The sequence below is a fragment of the Hippichthys cyanospilos genome, chromosome 6, assembly GCF_059441005.1.
Source record: "Hippichthys cyanospilos isolate Australia breed blue-spotted pipefish chromosome 6, RoL_Hcya_1.0, whole genome shotgun sequence".
Lineage (NCBI taxonomy): Eukaryota > Metazoa > Chordata > Actinopteri > Syngnathiformes > Syngnathidae > Hippichthys > Hippichthys cyanospilos.
The window spans coordinates 19,208,935-19,233,352 of record NC_142374.1 but is presented as its reverse complement, the minus strand read 5'-3'; the positions used below and the strand labels follow the sequence as shown (position 1 = coordinate 19,233,352).

Sequence of the window (24,418 nt, the reverse complement as noted above, 5' to 3'; positions counted from 1 at the left end):
AGTTTTACAGATGATTATTTGATGACCCGCATTTGACACGATTTTACAAAGAAAAAAAACAGACGACGGCAACTTAATGGACCCGCGGCGGTGAAAAGTAAACGACCAAAAAACAGACGGCGTTTAAACCAAATAATCACACAAAAGCATAACTGATTACCTAAGAGGGATGGCTTTATTATCGCCTCTGCAAATAAACATTGGCCTGATAACATCACATGTACCGCCGCTTCTCCCGACGAGGTACGCAGACGAGAGGCGGCGGAGGATGAGCGCGGGCGGAGGGTTATGCAGATATGGCACGATATTCACCCCACACAGACAGCTGTCCAGATTAGCTATTAGAATACATTAACATGTCAATAGGGCATCACAGCTGAAACGCCACATAGAACCAGGAGGAGGAAGAGGGGAAGTCGGCGGCTTGGTGTCGGGGGAAGAAGGGCGGGGGGCTTGGCTCAAAAAAGCCGGCTTTGAACCACCACTTTGTGGGCATCAACGTGTGTGCGCTGAGATCTAGGGCAACACTGCCCTTTATATACACACACACACACACACACACACACACACACACACACTGATTTGCCGATGTGATTGCTGCCATTTTATGAGGTCTCCAAGCACTCTTATTTGTAAGACAGGACAGGATGACAGCCTAATACGGAACGTCACCCTTTGGTCAATACAGAATGATCCGTCTTATAAGCGGCTCAATCTTGCTTTTCCAGGAAGAGAAGCACTTTGTTTAAAAGAGCACTTGTGGATAGGTTTTCTTTTTTTTTCCTCAAACAGGAAATAAACCGCTTGTTTATTTGCCTGGAGATTCAAATTGGATCACAAGCGCTCCCTTGAGATGCGGTGCGATGCCAGGTGTGAACAAGTGTTAAGTGTTCACTTATGGGATAATCATACAAATGGCATGTTAATACTAAGTCGGTAGCCATCGTCTCAGTCCAGCATTGCTTGCTTTGGACCGAACAGCGCGAGCCATTCAAGACACGCCACATCTACTCTGCGATGGCGAGCCAGGGACCGTAAAGTCAGCGCTCACAATTCGGCCACATCAAAACCGGCCCGGCCACCGTGACCACTCAGGACTGGATAATTGGCTCCGAGCTGACAGAGTCACTTGAACGGCCAGTGAACGTAAGCCCCGGTGATGTCGCAGCGGCCCACACGACACGAGTTGACTTTCCCCACCTGCAGTTACTTAAAACAGACAGAATGCTTCCGGCAGCATTTTGCAGGCTGGCAGAAAGAAGGCTGCCGCTTGGCCGTCTCCAAAGTAACAACACCATCAGGCAATCAGCTTGGAGGTCTTTTTGTTGACATGAGTACAAAAAGTGGTGTGCAGTATACAGTATGTGGTAGACCAGCTGTTCTTAAATGGGAGTATTCCTGTGGGTGCAAGAAGGCACTTCAGGGGGTAGGTGAAATTTTAACAGTGTGTCTGCAGGTATCAACAAATGTAATTTAACAAAACGTTGTTTGCCTTTATTTTCTTCAATTTAAACAGATGTGCATTGTCATTAGTGGCACAATTTTCTGGCAGATGAGCCAGAAATAAAATAGATGATGTAACAACATTTCTTTTGGATTTACTGAATTATATAGACCTAAAAATACCACTAAAAATGCAGTTCCAATGTTTATTAAATCAGACACAGATGCCAAAGCAGTTAAGGTTTAAGTATGTTTTCCCTAATTGAAAAAAACCTTGCGCTGGTTAGAACTAGAAATTACAAATTAAAATAGAAAATTGATATTAATTTCATGACATTTTAAGGGAATGGTATATTGATCTTTATATTGATCTGTCTTTTTTTTTAAGTCATATTTTTTAGTCATATTCTAAATGAAGTAAATGATTTATTTTGTGAAAGGATCTCTACTGTAATCCCAAAAGATGATGCTTTAATATTAATAATATTATATTTATTATTTGTCTTTATTTTTCTATATTAATAATAATCAAGTTATTGCTTTCTGATAACAGATCTATGATCTAAAAGGACACTTTACGTTCATTATTTTTTTGTGGACCAATACAAATGAAGTTTGAAGGGTTCTAAAGATTAATAAATCAAACACTGATGGGACTTTTTATTTTTTTGTTTTAAACCCAAAAATGTTTTGCGCTGCTTAAAGGGAATTTGGCTGAAAACATATTTCCTCGGTGGTACATCATGGAAAAAGCATCAAAGCTACTTGTCGAATAGCTCAAATGGGGATAGACACCAGCAGGCCAGCCACCCTTGTGAAGATAAGCGGCTATAGAAAATGGATGAATGGATGAGTGAACGTAAATGAGAAGAGCAGTGTGGGAAATAGAATGTAGTGTACATTATTAATCAATTCTTCTTTTGTGGGTTTATTATGGAGTAGTTTCGAGCCCCTTCCCAGTTCTCAACCCTATGTTTAGCCCGGTTTTTAACAAGCTATAGGTAGATGTAAGACTAGGGCGGAGGATTTCTCAACAAAAGAATCCATAAATGCTGCATTGGAAACAGGGTTCACAATTTCAAACTCAAATGCAGCGTTTGGTTGAAATGTGATTTCTCATATTGCAAACCCGAAGACACACATAGAGCGAGTACGCGGATGCAATGAATAACCTTGAGTCTTTATTCCATACAGCTTTTAAAACCGGCACAGTCGGGTAAAAAGTAAAAAGGAAATCTTCCTCTAATGCGGCTTATGGAAATGGGTTTTAAGACTACTGAATGCTGTCATGTGGAAGCACAAACACGTCCGTGCTGCAAGAGCAGACAAGCAATGTTGCTCGTTGCCCGAGGGGGGGTTATGCTGAAATGTGACTAGGGGTGATAGATGGCAACGACGGGGTTCGACGCATTTTCACGCACATGCAAGAGACTGGCGGATTCCGACAAGGAAACGGATGGCATGAACACGTTCCCCGCAGGCTTCTTACCTTTGCTCTGAGGGGGGTTCTGAGTGCGATCTCGGAGGATGTTGATCTGGTGCACGGCTCCAAACGGTTCAAATAGCTCCTTGAGTTCCGTTTCTGACCAAGAGCGAGGGATTTGTCCCACAAACATCTTGATGGAGTCTGGGTCTGGCTGATCCAAGTGTTCTGACGACCCATTCATCTTCATGCCGTTGCTGAAAAAAAAAAAAAGTAAAAACGGGCTCTTTTTAAATAATTTTAAATAAGGGCTCAACTGGGAAATTGCCATGTAAATATTTCCCCATTTGGTGAGCAATTATTTTCTCATTGCAATCTTTGTTGATCTTGTCTCAATCATTGGTTCTCAAATGGGGGTATCTGAGGTTTTATAATACATTTAAATAGTAGCATCCACGCAAAATGCCTTAACACTTTCACTGCCATTGACGGCTATAGACGTTTAAGATCCATTTTTACTGTGCTGGCAGTGAATAACTTCCATTGTATGCTATTAAAGTTTAAAAAAAAAAATCTATGAATGTTAAAACAATCAATTATGTAAATATTTTAGGAACGTATACTGTAAGTTCAATAAAAAATATATTTGTTGGATTTTCTGTAAAGGAATTTTGTATTCAGTAGGCTATGCGATTTCATTGAACTTAAAAACCCCAATCTTGCTCACATGGAAAAAGGTTTATGGCACCTCGCGTCATGACCTATTTTTGTTTAAAATGAAGTTAGTGACTTCAGTTTTTGAGAGCTAATCTTTACTACAATCCCAAAAAGGACACATTATGTTGATATTTTGAACTCGCAAAAACACTTTGTTATAACTGTTTGTTTTGCCTTTGATTTAATTTCCAAATAGTTCAAAAGAAACCACTGTGCATATGGATAAATTTAGTAACTCGACAATGCTGCTACAGCACTCTGCTGCAAGTCCTTTATCTTTTTCAATCAAAAATCCTTCACTGATTAGGGGGGCACTTGGCTGACAAAAATATTTCACAGTGGGAACATCACTGAAAAAAGGTTAAGAACCACTGGGCTAAATGTTTGAAGTTCACCCTTGAGTGAATCGATGCTGCGGACAGAGCCAAAGCATTTAAGACAGCCAGTAGAATCCACCTAGAAAATTGCCATCATCCTATTACTGTAGCGTATAGGCCCTTGGCTCTCATGTTTACAATGAATGTGCTGCAAACATCAATAATAAATCACAGAATGACTCAAGCGCTTGACAGAATTTGAAGACATGTGAATTGAATTTATGAAAGGATGAACGGTGTTTTAAGTATTCTAAAAGTGAGGGTTTGACACTAAAGATCTTTTTAAGCGACTACAATGTGATTACATTCGAGCTGATGTCCATTAATCGCAAATGTTGTTGATATTTTGTCAGTACAATACAGCGGCTGCCAAGTATTATGTCGTGGAGGAAAAAAAAAGACAGTTTAAACAAATGAACTTGATGCGATCTGTCTCACGTTTTTAGCATATGTCAACTGTACTATCAGAAGTGTCACCGCTGTCATAAGGCGAATAAAATCTACATTATTACATAACAGTTGAACATTATTAAAGTTGTTTCCTGCACATTGTGCGAGAGAACATCTTCACTTTAGCCGGCGCCGCGCTTGTTCTTCGCCGTCTGAATTAAAACTTTAAAAGGAGCAGCAGTCAGATTAGCAAAAGCTAGCTCAGCTAAGTGTTATTCTCAGCAACCACCATCTTATATTCATAGCCTCACTTGCTCGAGCATATGAAGATAGTCGCCATACCGTTAGCATACGGACAAGCAAGTTTGAAATGTCAATGTAGAGAACTCGTAGCTGACATCGGTTCAAACACTAAAACCATTAAGAGCATCTTTACATTTTTAACAGCAAGCATGAAATTAGTCGCATAAATTACGGTGGAGGTAAGCCGCAGAAAGGAAAAAGGCACATTTTCAGAGCGCCTACTCCTCATTTGAATGTCATTTGAAACATTTTATTTAATAGGGCATGACATTGGCTTTGTTATCCACGACCCAATTTCAGGTAAATGACTCTATAAAAAGGCAGTATTTTAAAAGAAGCCATGGCAACCTTGTGACAGCCATGTCACTAGCAGGTGCCCTGAATCCAAACGCAGACACGCGGATGAGTACTTTGTAAGCCTTCTGTTGCAGGGGAAATGATCTGCCATGGACATTCGCCATGGATGCTTTCCCAATTTCAACAACCATCCATATGGCCACTCGCAGGGCTTCTTTAAGCAGCCATGTTGGTGATTTAGAGTAGCGAGAGCAGTGAGCAGATTGCACACCGTCTCACCAAGAACATCAGCAATCCAAACTTGCGGGGCGTATCCATGAGCTTTTGAGGTAGTAATATTGCGTTTGCATAGAAAGCGCATATAAAACATAACGAGGGTTAACAAGCGCCACGGACAGTGTTTCCAGTGTGATATTAGTGAGCCTAAAACACAGTCAACGTGAGAACAAAATAGGCATTTCGCACACAGACCTTTGGACGCGAGTCATCCATCTCTTACAAATGGAGCCCAGACGTTCGGCCGAAACGCCAAACTCCTTAAGGGATTTAAACGACATGCTAACAAATAACAATTCCGCTCTCTCCCCTCTCCGAAATCCGAATCCACGCTTGCCTATGAAAGCTTTTATTCCCAAAGCGCCGTCAACATAGCAGAGTGGCTGAGGAACCGTGTGGCCTCCTCTCTCCCCGACCGACCGCAAAGCTTTCAAAGCTCTACGAATGGCTGCTTCGCGACACTTTGCGCCACATTTCCTCCTCCTCAGGCACACTGCGGATGGTACAGGGAGTAACCCGCCGCTTCTTCAGCACAGCGGGGGAACAATCACATATTGTTCCCCATGCTGCCGAACACTATTCACCACTCGGCTACAAGCACAATGGGCCGACTCAGGGGGACGCTTCGGAATACATGCAAGGCCAATGTCTGGAGAGTGTGTGCGACACCATTTCTTCGCTTTTGCCATCAGCATTGTGGCGCCATTTTGCTGAGGGCATTTAGTCGTCGTGAAAAAAAAAAAGCGCCATCAAAATTCTCGGCTTGTAAAGAAACATCAGCGAAACAAAAAGCACACTTGAAATACAAATTGCTGTTCTTGACAGTTTCGTGGAATAAATACTATTGAAAACAAAGTCCAAAAATACATTTGCAGAAAATGCTTGAGATCTTTTTTTTTTTTTTCATCAGATTGTTTAGTTAATGCTGAGAATTATTCAAAGAGCTATTTTGCAAACATAAAATGCTGTTTAATCTTTTATAGCAGACCCAATTTAAACTGAGAAAAAAATGTGGTTAATTATGGCACGGCACAAGTGTGCCACATTCAACTAGAGCAGGTCACAGCTAATATTTATATAATACCATGACAAATATACTGTTAACTCATTCACAGCCATTGATAACTACAACATCAAATGTGTTTTTACTGGGTTGGCAGCGGATAATTTCACCTTTTCAATGACAGTGAACAAATTGAAAGTATATTTGTCCTGTTATTATGTAAATATAGGCTGTGACCTGCTCCAAATGAATGTGGCACAGTTGCGTGGTGTCAAAATGCTGGCAGTGAAAAAGCTAAAACATTCACTACCGCTGACAGCTATAGACCTCAAATCCATTTTTAACTGGACTGGCAGTAAATGAGCTAAAACTCAACATACTCGAAGATGCAGAGTAAAAATGAATTCATATCTAATGGTTGCTTAGGAGAACTTACTGGTCAAAGTTGTGTATTTTTTGCTCTAACCAAATGATCAGAGGAATTAATAACCCTGACGTCGCAGGCCAGGAATCTGTCCCTTTGAGGGCCAACTGGAAATCTGTTAAAGAACCAGTCCCATTGCTAATGCTGAAAGGTATTGCATGGTTTAAGATGTGCTAGCATTACTGAATCTGAAAGCCCTGGGTTTCCCTACCACTGCCAAATCTACTTTCTCTGCAAAGTGACCACGAATCATTGCAATTTTATGAAACAAATACTAGTACTCAGGTTGTAAATGTGGGTCAGTGCTTTGGTCGGCAGATGTATTAAACAACACCCCCCAATTTATCAATCCAAATCATATTATTTGGAATCTTCGCAAAGCATTTCAGCCCCGGGATGAGAGAGGGCAGCCTCATCGTCAAAGGAACAAAATGTTCAGGAGATGTGGGCTGTTATCTTGTTACACTTGAAATCACTTATTGGCCCAGAAACGTCAAGACTTCTCTCAAAGGCCAAGATCATAGACTGAGAGGCAAATGTATGTCATCACCTTCAAAGCTTGAAAAGCGCGGCTGAGAAAACAAAGGTACTGTATTAGTCTGTCACCTTTGGCCAGCTTTGTGCTCAGGAAACCAACCGCAGCTGCAATCGAGTGTTTTGCTGACGGGCCAGGAAAGCATTGATGCCCTCCAGCAGCTGACGCGCCTTCACAGTTGTGCGCTTCCTGCAGCACCGGCCGTAAAGGCAGGTGATTTATCGCGACCATGTGTCTGTCCCGCTGCTGAGCTCTGACCGGGCAAGCATGCCAGCGACACCTCCACCAGGCCCGTAATAGCATCCGAGACGCCTGGCCCTTCTAATGAAAATTACAAGGAGCGCTTCGATTCCTGTAGTGGTTACAAAACTGCCACCGACTTGCATGAATGTCACAAGTTCGAATTGAGGCTGGTGCCATAGTGAAGTCATTCTTATAGTGTGCATATATATATATATATATATATATATATATATATATATATGAATGGACAACATTTGTAGGGCCAACAACTTAATAAGGAAGGTGATTAAAAAAAATAAAAAATCTTTACAATAATATATTCTATGAACCTACACTAAGTGTAAACACCGCATTTCTGCTGCAATTGTGTTTTCAGCTTATCAATCAGCAGCAAAGTGCGCTGCTGCTAATGACCAATCCCGTCGTCATCTACATAGGGAACCCCCTTCTCTGATTGGCTGATAAATTTCAGTGAAAATCCCACGATTATTAGTAATACAACAACCGGTCAGGAGTTGCGTCATATTCCAAACACTGACATTTATCCCAAAAACACCACAATAACCAGCGTAAATGGATAATTGTTGGTGAGAAAAGCAGTGTGACCAGCAAAATAAGTCATATTAGAGAGCAATTGTTTTTCTTGTGAATGTATAGAGTACTTTGGAAGCATTTGAAGCGCTCCCTGGATTTTTTTTTCAAGAAAATTCTACTAAGATGGCAGCCACAGTCACGTTGCCACATGTCACGTTGCTATAAGTAGACGTGCTTGTCATGCCGTGCGTCACTCGTTATCAAATTTAAGACACACAGTCAAACAAGGGAACAATAGTTACTTTGCGGAGGCACCAAGCAGGCCAGATTTCGGAGGCACACCTACTGTACCGCTGGGCTGTGTTAAGATAATGTTTCAGTATGGCTCTAATGGACCAAACACAGCCGGTGTGGAGAATGGCCACTTGCCATCATTTTGAACGCCCCACACGCAGCGGCTCTCCTGTACTTAAGTGTTCATTGGAGCCTGCCGCATCAATTCAACTGCTGCAATGTTACTGTAATTAAAATATTGATCATCAAGCTGTTGTGGTCCGACCAACATTCCAAACCGATGTAGCCCGCTACCATTACAGTAGAAGCAAATTTTGCTCGGTGGCCCGAGGCTGCGGCTACAAGCTGCACACACACTGCTGTTACGCTTTGTATTTGACACGGAGACAACTGCTGAGGGAAAGAAAAGAATGGGGGAAAAAAAGGAACAGTCAAGCAAAACAGCTGCTTGCGAGCGATTACTGCAAGTACATAACGACTTGTTCTAAAACCACTAAACTGGATTTAAAAAAATTACTGACTAAAAGCTTGGTTAGGAAAATCTAAAATCTCTCAATCGCCCAAGTAGCTCGTAACGAGAACCATTCTTAATTAATATGTAAAAACCCGACGGTCCACTTTGGTTTGCTTTCCATCCCGGCAGTAAGTGCCATTCATCTTGGCGCGACCTGATTTCATTGTTGCACGTCCCCCGTGTGAGGACAGGCACGTTCAATCAAGTCTTTCATTGGCCCATATGCTAACAGGCTGGCAGCATCCGAGGACGCCGCCGCCTGCGCCATTAACTCCGTAATGGCACCCGGGGTCCCTGGAGGTCGCAGATGATGATGCTAAAGGGAAGCCGGGGTGAGCCGCTGGTTCAACTATCAATGTGTCGCATCTCAAATCAATTTCAACAGAGCAGAAAAAAAGGGAGGCAATTACACCTTCGTTTAACAGCTTCCTTGACTCCCACTTGTCTTATTTGTGTTGCGGAGGAATGTTGGATGGAAGACAGAACGCTGCGCCGACGACAACTAGGACACCGAATGAATAGCAGGCACTAAATATAGTCCGCATGTTGCACACACGAGTTAGCTGCTCCACAAAAGCATCAATCCAAAGAGAAAGAGCCCGTCTCCAAGTCCGAGGCACTCGCCGGAAAGATGTACCCTTATCAAAAGGGACAACTTTTATCATTTCGACACGCTGTCATTATTTTTAACGACAGCAACCGCTGAATTCCGCCGAGCCGACCTCGTGTGGAGAAGTGTGTGTGCGTCTGCTCTTATGTAACGCTTCCCCACATCATCTTTTGTTTGTGATTCTTGCCACATCATTTGCACAATCGCTATCTCGACATCCCACGGCGGCGACGGCTGCGAGGCGGAGCCAGATTAGGATTGTAATCGGGATGTGCTTGAACGTTCAACACATCAGGCGGCCTTTTTAAACAGAATTAACCAAAGTCAAAAAAACAGAACCTGAGTTTTAAGGAAACGTCTGTTTCTGGGGGAGAAAAAAAAAAAAATAACTAGTCCGGCATAACTGCTATTGTCAAATTTGTTAAGAATCAAATAAGATACCAATTACCCCATCAATTATTCAAATAAAAATGTATTTTACAAGGGATGTCGCGATCCCAAGGTTGAAAATCTGAACAATTCTACGCTAGGGTATTGGTAATTGTTACAAAATCGCTTTTCAAAACAAGTCTGCTTTCTTACTGCCAAAGGCAAAGGAGTTTGAGGATTTTCAAACACGAGAATAAATATAGATTTTTTGTAACCAATTATGTCTGATTATGCAGAAAGGTATCTTACACAGTCGCTATACCTGACACGCGGCTGTATGGTTGAAAACGCTCAGAATGATAACACCTCGGCCTCAAGTTGAGCCAGGAAAATCCGGTCCCTGATCACAAATCAAGAGGTAGGCTGTTCCACGGATGCCGTGATTGTGGTGCGAAACATTTGATAGCCAATTAGGCAGCTCTCTGAAGCTGGCGCTTTTGTCAGTTACAAATACGAGCAACTGGTTAAGTGCTTGCATGCTATGCTTGCTGGCAACTGCCAGATGAGCTAATGGTTTGGCTGCCATTCTCAATTTTTTTTTGTCTTCATATCTTGTCGGAATTTGAAAGTCGTGTGGAAACATATGCTATTTTTTTTTCATCATTGTGTGGGGTCTCTGAAAAAGATCAAGTGACTTTCTTTTTTTTTTTAAAAAAAAAAAGGTTTCAAACCATAACTTTGGCTGACTCCATCTCGACTTCGATTTCAAAGACAAAAGCTGTATTCAAACTTGTATTCAAACGTTACTTAAAAGATTGTCTGTATAGTAAATAAATGGTGGCAACAGTACGAGTATGGGCGACATCATTTCCATAACTTCATCATAAAAGGATTGTTTGCAAATCCCAACAAATTTGGTTCAGGGAACAGATTGTGTTGTAACTGTGTTTTGCCATTCCACAACGATGATGACTTGGGCGTGTTTGAATATTAAAGGCAGCCAGCATCACAAATATCCAGAAACCCAAAGCCTGTCCAAGAGAAAGCCAATCACTGTGACGTTTGGCTTGGTGACACATGGTGGGTCTCCAGCTGCCATGGGATCACACTTGAGCTCTGATAGTAACTCTCCTTGTCAACAATCACACAGAGAAATCAATCTACAGTAAAGCGGGTGCCAAATCTTGTTCAAATGAGGCTCGGATGAGGCTCTTTTAAACATTTTTGTGCTCATTTCTGCAAGCTTTCAGCAATCACAATTACACAGGGGTCATTTGCAACATGTTTGGCATACACTGAACACTCAGCAAATCCCAAATATTTCTCTAGAACCAAACAGCTATGGCAAAAAAAGCATATATTTGGGCTTGCGCACGTTTGTTTAGCACTTCGTAGAATAAAAAATAGACAAGTTTGTGACAATTGTGGGGTAGCAACTTGATTTGCCTGTGCAACATAAGGATTTTTCAAAATCGAACGAGAATCCATTCATTCAGCATTTACATTCACCAATGGGTTCTTGCGTGAGCTCCATTCAACATCCTGCCACTTCCTCAGTATTTTTGAAAGTCCCTTGTGAGCCATCTGTTTTAAAAAACCATAAGAAGATAGCTATATTTATTAGTTTTAAGCTCAAAATTACAAATATTTATAAATGTATCTAATTTTAACGCTTGTGCCACTGCGTTTGAGCATTACAATTTTAAAGCGATCACATTTTTTTTTTTTGCTTGATCAGCCTCAACAGCAATAAACAGCAGAATCCACTGCATGAAAAAAATGAAGCAAAATATGGTGAGGAGCTCAGCCAACGCTTCAAGATAAACCGTACCATCCCAAAATAATGTATCAACACGAACATCTTGGAACCCTTTTATTTTGAAGTACTTGTACTGCACAAACTGTTCCTACCTGCCTGAGTGAGCCATGAGTGGAGACTCCCGAATGATGTAAAGCAACACAACGTTGCACTGAAATCACATTCAATCATTTCAAGGCGTTGAAAAACTTTGCTACACAGCTGTTGCCAATGCAGTGTCAAGCATAAATTAGCCGCTAGCTAGCAGCGCCGCAAAGCAGCCAAATTACTTTTTAGAGGCAGTTTAATAGACTAAGCTTAAATATATTGTTACTCTTGCTACTGATATCTTTTGAACACAGCAGGCTATTAATTGTGTCTTCCGATAGTCTGTCAAAGCATTAATGGGGAGTGATCCTTCGAAAATAGTTTAAATTTAGGTTTAAAAAAAATGTTGATTGCACCCCCAGAAAAAATAATACTTTTTTTTTTTTAATAGTAGAAATGTGTTATTTGGTGTTTTTGGTTGGTGATTGTTTTGCAAAATAAGGATGATTTTATTTTAGTCCAAATATCAAACTGCTAAATAGACTTAGATTAAGTACTTACAGCCGAAGAAATACAGGATGCGCTTATTACTAAAAAAAAAAATCATCTATGTTGTATGACTTAATTTTTCCTGTTAAAGAAATGAAATGTAAAATAATGGCACATCGAGTTGTGTGCATTTTAATAAACTATCTAAACTGCAGCTGAAAAATGAACATGCACACATCCTCAACGCCAATTGAGCAGACTACAAAAAACGGTCAAAGAAAACTTTGAACCTGAAAATGTTATATCTGGCATTATTTTATATTACACATTCTGCCAAGATCTCAGCTCATCTGGTGGACTCTATCTCGTGAAACAATTTGGCTCCTAGGATTTTCCCTTTATCATTAACCATTTGCTATAGTATTTATGATGACGTTTTTCGAGCAAACTTTGATGGTGGTTGCAGGTCTTAATTCGCCCCAACTTCCAAGATTTAAAACGGTTTAGTCAAACATACCCAACCACTGATAAACAAAACTTTTAAAAGCCCGTGCCAAAGACTTGCGTGCTTCATTTATTTCTGCGTGTATGGAGAAGATTGTCTTCCCAGGCTTGTTGTTTACATGGCCCCGGTCACAAGATCTCCATTAGGGGCTCAATAATAATGGAACAAACCACGTGTGTTCGTTCCATGGTTAAGTAAGATTCTTCGGCATGGGCGGAACAGTAGTGGGCTAACGTAGCTAACTATCAGATTAACGGCCAGTTTACAATCGTGACACTTTACTCAAAAACTCGTTAATATGAGTGAACGAGCAATCGCTAACTCGAGCGTACACTTCTGCTTTCAACCGTTGACAAGCGCGTGAGCAATTACGGCAAAAACTTCTCGGACTTTTGACTAGCTATGCCCACTTTAAGACAATTTTTCTTGTTTTTACTCAACAATACGACTGAGCGAGAAGCACATGTTACTTCCGAGTCGACTGTTCTATTAACGCGCGCTTGCTAATATCGCTAGCTAACTAAACACACAGCACGACTCCATTTTGTGTCATTTTCTCCCTTTTGACGATAAAAGCGAGCACCGTCGAGCGAGTTTAAACTTAAGGCTGCTCGCGGCTATCTCAGCAAAACCAACCGACTCGTGTTCCTCCGTTCAACTCGACGTGAGATAAGCCGGCCGCTTCGTTAGCATTTAGCTCGTCCTGGTTGGGCTAACAAGCTACAAAACTAAACCGTCTCATGATCTGCTTCAAACCCAACTTCAAACAAACACACACAAAAAAGCGACGATTAACAAGTATTGCAGTTACTTACATCGTATCGCCCGCTGCCATTAACCGACTATCGGTCAACGGTAGGTAATCCAGGCTGTACGACGACGAAGTCATACTCTTGCAGTTTTATGGATTAAAAAAATAAAAACAAAAAAAACACACAAATAGCTGTCTAATCTAACAATGGAGGCAAGAAGATCACGTCCGCGCACACTCGCATGAAGGCAAAGGAGACGAGCGAGAACAGGTGCCGAGCGACACACGACGAGTAGGAAGAGGGCGTCTTTTTCTTCTTCTTTTTCTTCCTCTTCTTGGCCGCCCAACTGCATGTGAAGAGCAAACCCCGCTCGCTCCTCTTGATATGCAACGAATGAGTGAGCAGAGCAGAGAAAAGCGAGCAAGAGCGAGAGAGGAGCTGCAGTAAAAGCAGAGGCGTGGTCACCTCCGGGAAGTAACGGAATACGGCGTTACTTTACTTGAGTAGGGTTTTTTTTGAGTGGTTATTTTGTGGGCAACTGTTGCTAACGGTGTTTGTGCGTTGGGGTAAAATGATTGCAGGATTTTTTTTAATGGGTAGATTTGAGTTTGGCACATTCAACGTTATTCCCATTGGGTTGTCTCTAAAATGTCCTTCGAGCCGGATTTGAACCAGCGACCTAAGGATTTCAGCTAGTGCTCCTACAGTCCTCCGCTCTACCAACTGAGCTATCGAAGGGCTGCTGAGATCAATCGCAAAGAGAAAATATTTGCAACGTTTTTTTTAAATTGGTAGATTTCAGTCAGAGACATGTGTGATTGCCTGTCTTTATTTAGGTCGGGTAGTCTCTAAAAGTTCCTTCAAACCGGATTTGAACCAGCAACTTAAGGGTTTCAGTTAATGCTCCTCCAGTCCTCCGCTCTACCAAATGAGCTATCGAAGAAGGGTTGTTGTAAATAATTTTGAGCAATTTGACAAGACATATCCAGATGTACAAGGTATCGCAAAGAGAAAAGATTTGCAACATTTTTTTTAATTGGTAGATTTGAGTCTGGCACATTTACTGTTATTTCCCATTATTATTAAGATCAGGTAGTCTCTAAAAGTTCCTTCGAGCCGGATTTGAACCAGCGACCTAAGGATTTCTGTTAGTGGATTTTTGCTACAGTCCTCCGCTCTACCAAGTGAGCTATCGAAGGGCTGTTGAGAGCAGTTTTCGGGCATTGTGATAGACAAATCCAGACGTACAATCAATTGCAAAGAGAAAATATTTGCAACATTTTTTTTTAATTGGTAGATTTCAGTCTGACACATTCCCTCTTATTTCCTGTTTTTATTTAGGTCGGGTAGTCTCTAAAAGTTCCTTCGAGCCAGATTTGAACTAGGGACCTAAGGATTTCAGTTAATGCTCCTACAGTCCTCCGCTCTACCAAGTGAGCTATCGAAAGGGTGCAATTTATGCTATTGGTAATTGTGACAGACACATCCAGATGTACAATCAATTGCAAAGAAAAAATATTTGCAAATTGCATATTTTTTTTAATTGGTAGATTTGAGTCTGACACATTTACTGTTATTTTCTATCTTTATTTAGGTCGGGTAGTCTCTAAAAGTTCCTCCGAGCCGGACTTGAACCAGCGACCTAAGGATATCCGTTAGTGCTCCTACAGTCCTCCGCTCTACCAACTGAGCTATCGAAGGGATGCTAGGAAGAATTTTTGGGCATTCTGATCAACGAATCCAGATGTACAATCGATTGCAACGAGAAAATACTTGCAACATTTTTTAATTGGTAGATTTGAGTGTGGCACATTTACTGTTGTTTCCCATTATTATTAAGATCAGGTAGTCTCTAAAATGTCCTTCGAGCCGGACTTGAACCAGCGACCTAAGGATTTCAGTTAATGCTCCTACAGTCCTCCGCTCTACCAGCTGAGCTATCGAAGGATTGCTGGAAACATTTTTGGAAATTGAGGCAGATCTACAATCAATTGCAAAGACAGGTTATTAGCAGCATTGAATTGATCAATTTCAATCGAACAGATTTACTGTTATTTCCCGTCTTTATTTAGATACGGTAGTCTCTAAAATTTCCTTCGAGCCGGACTTGAACCAGCGACCTAAGGATTTCCGTTAGCACTCCTACAGTCCTCCGCTCTACCAACTGAGCTATCGAAGGGTTGCTGTTGAGGATTTTGGGCATTGTCACAGACATATCCAGATGTACAATCAATTGCAAAAACAGAATATTTGAAGTGTTTTTTTAACTAGTAGATTTGAATCTGACATTTATGTTATTTCACTATTTTATTAAGATGGGGTTGTCTCTAAAAGGTCCTTCGAGCTGGATTTGAACCAGTGACCTAAGGATTTCCGTTAGCACTCCTACAGTCCTCCGCTCTACCAACTGAGCTTTTGAAGGGTTGCTATAAATGATTTTGGGAATCATCACAGACATATACAGATTTACAGTCGATTGTAAAGACAGAATATTTGAAGAGTGTTTTTAATTGGTAGATTTGAGTGTGAAATTTATGTTATTTCACGATTTTATTAAGATAGGGTAGTCTCTAAAAGCTCCTTCCAGCGACCTAAGGATTTCAGCTAGTGCTCCTACAGTCCTCCGCTCTACCAACTGAGCTATGGAAGGATTGCAAAGCGCATTATTGGGAATTGTGTCACACACATCAGATGTACAATTGATTGCAAAGAGAAAAGATTTGCACCATTTTTTATTATTGGTAGATTTGAGCGACACATTTACTGTTATTCCTGTTTTTATTAAGATCAGGTAGTCTCTAAAAGTTCCTTCGAACCGTATTTGAACTAGCGACCTAAAGATGTCTGTCAGTGTTCCTAGAGTCCTCCGCTCTACCAACTGAGCTATCGAAAGGTTATTGTAAATGGATTTGAGCAATATGAAAAGACGTATCGAGATCTACAATGGATAGCAAAAAGAAAACATTTGCGCCATTTCTTTGCTTAGTAGGTTTGAGTGACACATTCACTATTATTCCCACTTTTATTAAACTCAGGTAAGCTCTAAAAGTTCCTTCGAGCCGGATTTGAACCAGCGACCTAAGGATTTCTGTCAGTGGATTTTTGCTACAGTCCTCCGCTCTACCAACTGAGCTATCGAAGGGCTGTTCAGAACAGATTTTGGGCATTGTGATAGACAAATTCAGATGTACAATCGATTGCAAAGAGATAATATTTGCAACATTTTTTTTAATTGGTAGATTTCAGTCTGACACATTCACTCTTATTTCCAGTTTTTATTTAGATTGGGTATCTCTAAAAGTTCCTTCGAGCCGGACTTGAACCAGCGACCTAAGGATTTCGGCTAATGCTCCTACAGTCCTCCGCTCTACCAACTGAGCTATCGAAGGGTGCTAAGGAAGCATTTTGGGCATTGTGATAGACAAATCCAGATATACAATCGATTGCAAGAAAAGAACATTTGCAGCATTTTTAATTAATAGATTGCAGTCAGACACATGTGCGATTTGAACCAGCGACCAAAGGATCTCAGTTAATACTCCTACAGTTCTCCGCTCTACCAAATCAGCTGTAGAAAGACGCACAAGTGATTGCAATGAGAAAAGATTTGCAACATTTTTTAATTGGTAGATTTGAGTGTGGCATATTTACTGTTGTTTCCTATTATTATTAAGATCACGTAGTCTCTAAAATGTCCTTCGAGCCGGACTTGAACCAGCGACCTAAGGATTTCTGTTGGTGCTTCTACAGTCCTCCGCTCTACCAACTGAGCTATCGAAGGGCTACTGAGAGTAGTTTTTGGCCGTGATAGACAAATCGAGATGTACAATCGATTGCAAAGAGGGGTTATTTGTAGCGTTTTTTTTATAATTGGTAGATTTCAGTCAGACACATTTACTGTTATTTCCTGTAGATTTGAGTGTGGCACATTTACTATTGTTTCCTATTATTATTAAGATCAGGTAGTCTCTAAAAGTTCCTTCGAGCCGGATTTGAACCAGCGACCTAAGGATTTCAGTTAATGCTCCTACAGTCCTCCGCTCTACCAGCTGAGCTATCGAAGGGCTACTGAGAGTAGTTTTTGGCCGTGATAGACAAATCGAGATGTACAATCGATTGCAAAGAGGGGTTATTTGTAGCGTTTTTTTTATAATTGGTAGATTTCAGTCAGACACATTTACTGTTATTTCCTGTAGATTTGAGTGTGGCACATTTACTATTGTTTCCTATTATTATTAAGATCAGGTAGTCTCTAAAAGTTCCTTCGAGCCGGATTTGAACCAGCGACCTAAGGATTTCAGTTAATGCTCCTACAGTCCTCCGCTCTACCAGCTGAGCTATCGAAGGGTTGCCAAAAACAGTTGTGGAATTTGCGGCAGATGTACAATCAATTGCAAAGACAGGATATTAGCAGCATTGAATTGGTCAATTTCAATCGAATACATTTATTGTTATTTCTTGTCCTTATTTAGATGGGGTAGTCTCTAAAATGTCCTTCGAGCCGGACTTGAACCAGCGACCTAAGGATTTCTGTTAATGTTTCTACAGTCCTTCGCTCTACCAACTGAGCTATCGAAGGGCTACTGAGAGAAGTTTTTGGCCGTGATAGACAAATCAAGATGTACAATTGATTGCAAAGAGAGGATATTTGTAGCGGTTTTTTTAATTGTTAGATTTCAGTCGGACATATTTAGTGTTATTTCCTGTCTTTATTAAGATCAGGTAGTCTCTAAAATTTCCTTCGAGCCAAATTTGAACCAGCGACCTAAGGATTTCAGTTAATGCTCCTACAGTCCTCCGCTCTACCAGCTGAGCTATCGAAGGGTTGCTGGAATTTTTTTTTTAGAAATTGCGGCAGATGTACAATCAATTGCAAAGACGGGATATTAGTAGCATTGAATTGGTCAATTTCAATCTAATACATTTACTGTTATTTCCCGTCTTTATTTAGATGGGGTAGTCTCTAAAATGTCCTTCGAGCCGGACTTGAACCTGGGACCTAAGGATTTCTGTTAGTGCTTCTACAGTCCTCCGCTCTACCAACTGAGCTATCGAAGAGCTCCTGCTATAAGTTGTTGGCAGTGATAGACAAATCCAGATGTACAATCGATTGCAAAGAGGGGATATTTGTAGCGTTTTTTTTAATTGGTAGATTTCAGTCAGACACATTTACTGTTATTTCCTCTTTATTAAGATCAGGTAGTCTCTAAAAGTTCCTTCGAGCCGGATTTGAACCAGCGACCTAAGGATTTCAGTTAATGCTCCTACAGTCCTCCGCTCTACCAGCTGAGCTATCGAAGGACTGCTGGTGGAAATTGCGGCAGATGTACAATCAATGGCAAAGATAGGATATTAGCAGAATTGAATTGGTCAATTTCAAACTAACACATTTACTGTTATTTCAGGTCTTTTTTTTAGATGGGGTAGTCTCTAAAATGTCCTTCGAGCCGGACTTGAACCAGCGACCTAAGGATTTCTGTTAGTGCTTCTACAGTCCTCCGCTCTACCAACTGAGCTATCGAAGGGCTACCGAGAGAAGTTTTTGGCTGTGATAGACAAATCCAGATGTACAATCGATTACAAAGAGGGGATATTTGTAGCGTTTTTTTTAATTGGTAGATTTCAGTCAGACACATTTACTGTTATTTCCTCTTTATTAAGATCAGGTAGTCTCTAAAAGTTCCTTCGAGCCGGATTTGAACCAGCGACCTAAGGATTTCAGTTAATGCTCCTACAGTCCTCCGCTCTACCAGCTGAGCTATCGAAGGATTGCTGGTGGAAATTGCGGCAGATGTACAATCAATGGCAAAGATAGGATTTTAGCAGAATTGAATTGGTCAATTTCAAACTAACACATTTACTGTTATTTCACGTCTTTTTTTTAGATGGGGTAGTCTCTAAAATGTCCTTCGAGCCGGACTTGAACCAGCGACCTAAGGATTTCTGTTAGTGCTTCTACAGTCCTCCGCTCTACCAACTGAGCTATCGAAGAGCTCCTGATATAAGTTTTTGGCAGTGATAGACAAATCCAGATGTACAATCGATTGCAAAGAGGGGATCTTTGTAGCGTTTTTTTTAATTGGTAGATTTCAGTCAGACACATTTACTGTTATTTCCTGTCTTTATTAAGACAAGAAGTCTCTAAAATTTCCTTCGAGCCGGATTTGAACCAGCGACCTAAGGATTTCAGTTAATGCTCCTACAGTCCTCCGCTCTACCAGCTGAGCTATCGAAGGGTTGCTGGAAATTTTTTTTAGAAATTGCTGCAGATGTACAATCAATTGCAAAGACAGGATATTAGTAGCATTGAATTGGTCAATTTCAATCGAATACATTTACTGTTATTTCCCGTCTTTATTTAGATGGGGTAGTCTCTAAAATGTCCTTCGAGCCGGACTTGAACCAGCGACCTAAGGATTTCGGCTTACGCTCCTACAGTCCTCCGCTCTACCAACTGAGCTACCGAAGGGCTACTGCACATAGATTTTGGGCATTGTGACAGACAAATCCAGATGTGCAATCAATTGCGGCGCTTTTAATTGGTAAATTTGAGTGTTATTTGAGTGTAGTTTCAAAAACGTCACCGATATGTTTTTTAAATATTTTGTATGTTTCAATGTCAATCGTTTAATTCTGATGTTTGATATGTCCGTTTTACACGTTACATTAAATGACCATACATCCATGGCACGGATTTTCACCTATTGCCTTTATTTTCTCCACATCGCTTACATTGTAAGTGGGTATCACACATCTGTGTACCCTCCTTTAGATATGTAGGTGTACATAATTCCAATCTCTGAGAAGATTAAATTTCTGTTTCCCCCTTGTTCCCTTTCCGTGGGATCATAGGTCATGATCCCCTTTGTGTGCTGCTTTTATTTCCCTGGGGGAGGGGTGGCCTATCGCCTTTTGTTATACGAGACATGCAGAGCCAGGCCCCAATACTGATACTACGGGAGTGGGGGCACAAGGTAAAGTGTGTGCGTGGTGGGTGCAGAGTCCAAACGTATTTCCCACACATGTGGGCTATATATAAAAGAGGGAATTTAATCCATCTATCCGTGGAATTTTCAAGGCATGGGTGCGGAATGCGCTCCATTAAACAGCGCCTAAACCAGGTTTGTATGCATAATGCGCCGCACGACCTATTTTTCCCTCAATACATGCAGCCTACTTTGTGACATGCATTAGCATGGAGCTCAAGGGGCTGCTATAAAAAGGTAGACTCAAGCTCCCTGGAGAATCGAGGGGGGATGCAACAAGAGCTGTAGCATGCACAAATTTGTTTTGACTCTTCTCAGGAGGGGGCTTACTGTATATCGGAATGTGCGTTCCTTACTGATGCTTCATATAATCATGGATGAAATTCAAATTTATGCCTATTCTATAGTTTAGTTAAAAACATCCAATCGTAAAGAATAAAACAATTTTGCCTCAGTTCAGTGGACATTGTTCTGATCCTTCTGGTACACTATGTGCATTCTGGCCACTAGAGGGCAGTATAATACAGACAAATGGGGCTAACTGAACCCAGCATATTTGCAGTTCCGCATTCTTGGATTCAGCGATTAGTGAATTTTCCGCGGGGAAAACTAAAATTACGGGCTGCCGATACAGCTCAGGAAGTAAGTAGATTGCGTGCAGATCGATGTTAGCAACATTAGCTTAGTCCTTCAATGGTCAGCGGTTCCAAAACTACAACACGACGTGCAATGCCTTTACAATGGAATAATCCTTTTAAAATACCCAATGGCTGTAAATGAGGTTTATTTCTTTAATAATTGAGAATATGGGGAGAGGAACGTAAATATCTTCTCGGCCACATTGGGAACAAGTGCAGCAGAGGCATGCACACATACCATGACATCACCACACAATGATTCACCGTAGCACGCATTGCAGCTCTCGCATTATAAATACACAGGTATAAGTATGAGAAAAATGTATTATTAATACCAGAAATGCAGATGGCGAAAGGTATTACTAAGCATAACTTGTTACTTGTTACGTTTCTTAAGCCATTTTTTTTTTCTCGTTGAGCAATGTCATGCAATCTACCAGTACTATTTTTGCGATCCACTGGTCGACCTCGATCGTTGCATTGAGCAGACCTTAACATTGATGCTAACTGTGTTTGTCGCTCTGTTTTTAGCATTGTGCTTAACATTATGCTATTAAACATTCAAAAGAAATGGTTTGGTAAATACTGAACATGTAACGCTCCAATGTAATTGTTTATTTTAAAATAGATTATCTGAATGAATATATGTGATTGTTTTAAATAGATCATGTGTAAATGTATTTGTGTTATATTTCATTGCACAGTAAACTAACCGGGGAGCCGCAATATACTGAAAGAAAGTTTTTGAGCGGAATTTCAAGCAAAAAAAAGTAAATTATAAAAAAATCATCCAAATGAAAGCTTTGTAAAAAACTCAGGCGACCGCTCTCAAGGCACCACTGTACAGTTGTGCATGTTTGGTGTGTTTGTTTGTTGCAGTGAAGTCCAGAAAAAGCACCTTCTAACACTCCACCCTCCTCTTGCTTAATCTCATATGATTACTACTGTAATCCCATCATAATCCCACCACATGGACCATGCTTTTGTTGTTTACATCTCATGTTTTATTTTTTATTTTTTTAAACATGAAAAATGAAAATAGGCCATTTCCCAACCTGAGCGTGTCATGTTGAACTTGGAAGGTACACTTTTTTTTTTGACTTTTGAACAGCAGATTCAGCAGTTTACTGAGTGGCGACCCAGCCTGGAGAGCTCTCAAAATGGAGAGGGAAGGGGAGGGATTTTCAGTTGTTATTGGAGGATGTGTGCAAGACATAGCTATATATAGATATAGGTAGGTAGATGGATGGATGGATGGATGGATGGATGGATGGATGGATAGATAGATAGATAGATAGATAGATAGATAGATAGATAGATAGATAGATAGATAGATAGATAGATAGATAGATATTTGAAATTACAAATCAGAAAATAGAATATTGCCATTATTTTCATGAACATTTTAAGGAAAATACTAATGTTAAAATCTAGGGATATATATATATATATATATATATATATATATATATATATATATATATATATATATATATATATATATATATATATATATATATATATATATATATATGTTATTCAACTATTAATCAACCAATCAATCATCTAGATCTTCAGAATCTGTGCGTCTCGACAATCAATTTTCTCCGAATTGTCAAGTTCTCTATAAAAGCAGACTGAAGGTAAAAATTTAATTAAAAAATAATTTAGGTAAAAAAAACATTTGACTTTGGAATACAATTAAAAATGCTTAAATATTGACACGTTTGCAATTTCCTGTTGGGAACATGTTGGGAACCACACAGCACAGCCAAAAATGTCCTGTTTTTGAATGAAGGCATGAATTAAAACACATTTGAATGAATGCATGAATTAAAACATGCCTTTTTATCCATCTATCTATCTATCTATCTATCTATCTATCTATCTATCTATCTATCTATCTATCTATCTATCTATCTATCTATCTATCTATCTATCTATCTATCTATCTATCCATCTATCTATCTTTGTCGATCAAGCCATTGATCCGTCTAGACACGTTATTCTTGAAACATTCCCTTCAAGTTGAAATAATGAGAAAAGTCCTTCAAATTCAAGTGCGCGTCAACGTAGCATCACCCACGGCGGGTAAGCCGAAATAAAGGCAGTTAGGGAGAAACAAAAGCAGGCGTCGGTGAGGATGATATCCGGGCCAGACAAAGACGGCGATCGCACAAAGCCGGCTGGGGCGTTTGACGAAGCCAAACGTACCTCATGGGCAGGTCCTCAGTCCTGACAGTCGGGGGGCATCGCATGCTGTTGGCGTACAGACTCTGCACGAGGGCCAGCTCGGAGGAGTGCTCCAACATGGGTGCAGCGCAAAGGGAAGATCCACCTGGGTGAAACGGGGACGGACGGACGCGCTCTTCCTCTGGCTTGGGTCTGCCTTCCCGTCCGGCTCTTCCCTCTCTCCTCGGCCGAGTGCATCCGAGCGTGGAGCCGCCCCGCCCATCCGTACCCCCTTCCACTCTCTGTGGCGTGGTTGAAATAATCCCCTCTGACAGCTCATGGTGCACTAATGCATTGTGCCGCCTGCGGCAAGACACTTTTGCCACACTGGCCTCCATTGCACTAATTGACATCCGGATTAGGAAAACTTTAGGAAGGCACACTATCGTGGGAAATAACCGAGTACTGTTGGACGTTGCCTCGTCATTACAAATCATTTGTAACTGTGCTTAAATTGATTATTCATGTATCTCTAATTTACATCTTTTCACTTTTGTTTTTTTTTGTTTTTTTTACTCCTCACGTTTGAAAAAAGATAAGCGTGATTTTTTCCAGTTCAAGAGGACTGTTTGAGCCATTCATTTTCCGCTTATCCTCACAAGGGTTGCAGGTTTGCGGGTGCCTATCCCAGCTGGCTTTGAGCAGTAGGCGGGGGACACCCCGAATTGGTTGCTAGCCAATCACTGGGCACATAGGCATGAACAACCAATCACACACTCAATTTTAACTAAGGACAATTTAGCATGTCCAATACACCTGCCATGCATGTTTTTGGGGTGTGGGAAGAAGCCAGTGTGAAAACCATGGGCATGGGGAGAACATGCAAACTCCACACAGGAGGACCGGACTGAGCTGGATTTGAACTCTGTTTCATATTGCTGGAAAAACAAATCTTTCTTCTGTATTCAATTACATATCAGTTCGTACTAAATTTTCCTTAGCTGCCAGAGCTTAATCACTTTTTCTGATTCGACACAATTATATTTTACTTAAAGGGGAAGTCAAGGTAAACAATTTCCTTAAAAAAACAACAACCATGCAACCTCTGAAGTCTTTAAGTGACATTTTGATGAACATGGAGTTTGTGGAATATGAAATAGGCAACAAAATAAACAAACTGACATAACAGTTGCACAGGTAACAATCTCAACTCAGTCACATGATCAACAGATATCAAGTGAGCCATGATTGGTCGTTTGCCTGACTAACTGTGATGTC

At 40.7% G+C, this 24,418-nt stretch overlaps 1 protein-coding gene and 19 non-coding genes across 20 annotated transcripts in view; all 20 read right to left on the bottom strand.

Moving 5' to 3' along the window:
• The window catches only part of LOC148422646 (CUGBP Elav-like family member 2), a 37,858-nt gene extending 14,487 nt beyond the window's left edge, over positions 1-23,371 (bottom strand). Inside the window, exons 1-2 of the mRNA XM_088416422.1 lie at positions 23,183-23,371; positions 2,933-3,123 (exon numbers count right to left, since the gene is read on the bottom strand). Of these exons, the coding sequence (XP_088272548.1) occupies positions 2,933-3,123; positions 23,183-23,280 (289 nt within the window). The 5' untranslated portion in view covers positions 23,281-23,371. The remainder of the gene's footprint in view (positions 1-2,932; positions 3,124-23,182) is intronic.
• On the bottom strand, positions 13,996-14,082 carry trnay-gua (transfer RNA tyrosine (anticodon GUA)). The gene is given in 2 exon segments: positions 13,996-14,031; positions 14,046-14,082. It is a non-coding gene; the product is annotated as a tRNA-Tyr (tRNA).
• trnay-gua (transfer RNA tyrosine (anticodon GUA)) lies at positions 14,452-14,543 on the bottom strand. Its single transcript is given in 2 exon segments — positions 14,452-14,487; positions 14,507-14,543. It is a non-coding gene; the product is annotated as a tRNA-Tyr (tRNA).
• On the bottom strand, positions 14,959-15,045 carry trnay-gua (transfer RNA tyrosine (anticodon GUA)). Its single transcript is given in 2 exon segments — positions 14,959-14,994; positions 15,009-15,045. It is a non-coding gene; the product is annotated as a tRNA-Tyr (tRNA).
• Positions 15,205-15,291, bottom strand: trnay-gua (transfer RNA tyrosine (anticodon GUA)). The gene is given in 2 exon segments: positions 15,205-15,240; positions 15,255-15,291. It is a non-coding gene; the product is annotated as a tRNA-Tyr (tRNA).
• trnay-gua (transfer RNA tyrosine (anticodon GUA)) lies at positions 15,437-15,523 on the bottom strand. The gene is given in 2 exon segments: positions 15,437-15,472; positions 15,487-15,523. It is a non-coding gene; the product is annotated as a tRNA-Tyr (tRNA).
• trnay-gua (transfer RNA tyrosine (anticodon GUA)) lies at positions 16,395-16,486 on the bottom strand. Its single transcript is given in 2 exon segments — positions 16,395-16,430; positions 16,450-16,486. It is a non-coding gene; the product is annotated as a tRNA-Tyr (tRNA).
• Positions 16,647-16,733, bottom strand: trnay-gua (transfer RNA tyrosine (anticodon GUA)). The gene is given in 2 exon segments: positions 16,647-16,682; positions 16,697-16,733. It is a non-coding gene; the product is annotated as a tRNA-Tyr (tRNA).
• On the bottom strand, positions 17,039-17,125 carry trnay-gua (transfer RNA tyrosine (anticodon GUA)). Its single transcript is given in 2 exon segments — positions 17,039-17,074; positions 17,089-17,125. It is a non-coding gene; the product is annotated as a tRNA-Tyr (tRNA).
• On the bottom strand, positions 17,322-17,408 carry trnay-gua (transfer RNA tyrosine (anticodon GUA)). The gene is given in 2 exon segments: positions 17,322-17,357; positions 17,372-17,408. It is a non-coding gene; the product is annotated as a tRNA-Tyr (tRNA).
• trnay-gua (transfer RNA tyrosine (anticodon GUA)) lies at positions 17,605-17,691 on the bottom strand. Its single transcript is given in 2 exon segments — positions 17,605-17,640; positions 17,655-17,691. It is a non-coding gene; the product is annotated as a tRNA-Tyr (tRNA).
• trnay-gua (transfer RNA tyrosine (anticodon GUA)) lies at positions 17,837-17,923 on the bottom strand. The gene is given in 2 exon segments: positions 17,837-17,872; positions 17,887-17,923. It is a non-coding gene; the product is annotated as a tRNA-Tyr (tRNA).
• Positions 18,082-18,168, bottom strand: trnay-gua (transfer RNA tyrosine (anticodon GUA)). The gene is given in 2 exon segments: positions 18,082-18,117; positions 18,132-18,168. It is a non-coding gene; the product is annotated as a tRNA-Tyr (tRNA).
• trnay-gua (transfer RNA tyrosine (anticodon GUA)) lies at positions 18,316-18,402 on the bottom strand. The gene is given in 2 exon segments: positions 18,316-18,351; positions 18,366-18,402. It is a non-coding gene; the product is annotated as a tRNA-Tyr (tRNA).
• trnay-gua (transfer RNA tyrosine (anticodon GUA)) lies at positions 18,559-18,645 on the bottom strand. Its single transcript is given in 2 exon segments — positions 18,559-18,594; positions 18,609-18,645. It is a non-coding gene; the product is annotated as a tRNA-Tyr (tRNA).
• trnay-gua (transfer RNA tyrosine (anticodon GUA)) lies at positions 18,783-18,869 on the bottom strand. Its single transcript is given in 2 exon segments — positions 18,783-18,818; positions 18,833-18,869. It is a non-coding gene; the product is annotated as a tRNA-Tyr (tRNA).
• trnay-gua (transfer RNA tyrosine (anticodon GUA)) lies at positions 19,026-19,112 on the bottom strand. Its single transcript is given in 2 exon segments — positions 19,026-19,061; positions 19,076-19,112. It is a non-coding gene; the product is annotated as a tRNA-Tyr (tRNA).
• Positions 19,250-19,336, bottom strand: trnay-gua (transfer RNA tyrosine (anticodon GUA)). Its single transcript is given in 2 exon segments — positions 19,250-19,285; positions 19,300-19,336. It is a non-coding gene; the product is annotated as a tRNA-Tyr (tRNA).
• trnay-gua (transfer RNA tyrosine (anticodon GUA)) lies at positions 19,494-19,580 on the bottom strand. Its single transcript is given in 2 exon segments — positions 19,494-19,529; positions 19,544-19,580. It is a non-coding gene; the product is annotated as a tRNA-Tyr (tRNA).
• On the bottom strand, positions 19,727-19,813 carry trnay-gua (transfer RNA tyrosine (anticodon GUA)). The gene is given in 2 exon segments: positions 19,727-19,762; positions 19,777-19,813. It is a non-coding gene; the product is annotated as a tRNA-Tyr (tRNA).
• Positions 23,372-24,418: the final 1,047 nt, after the last annotated feature.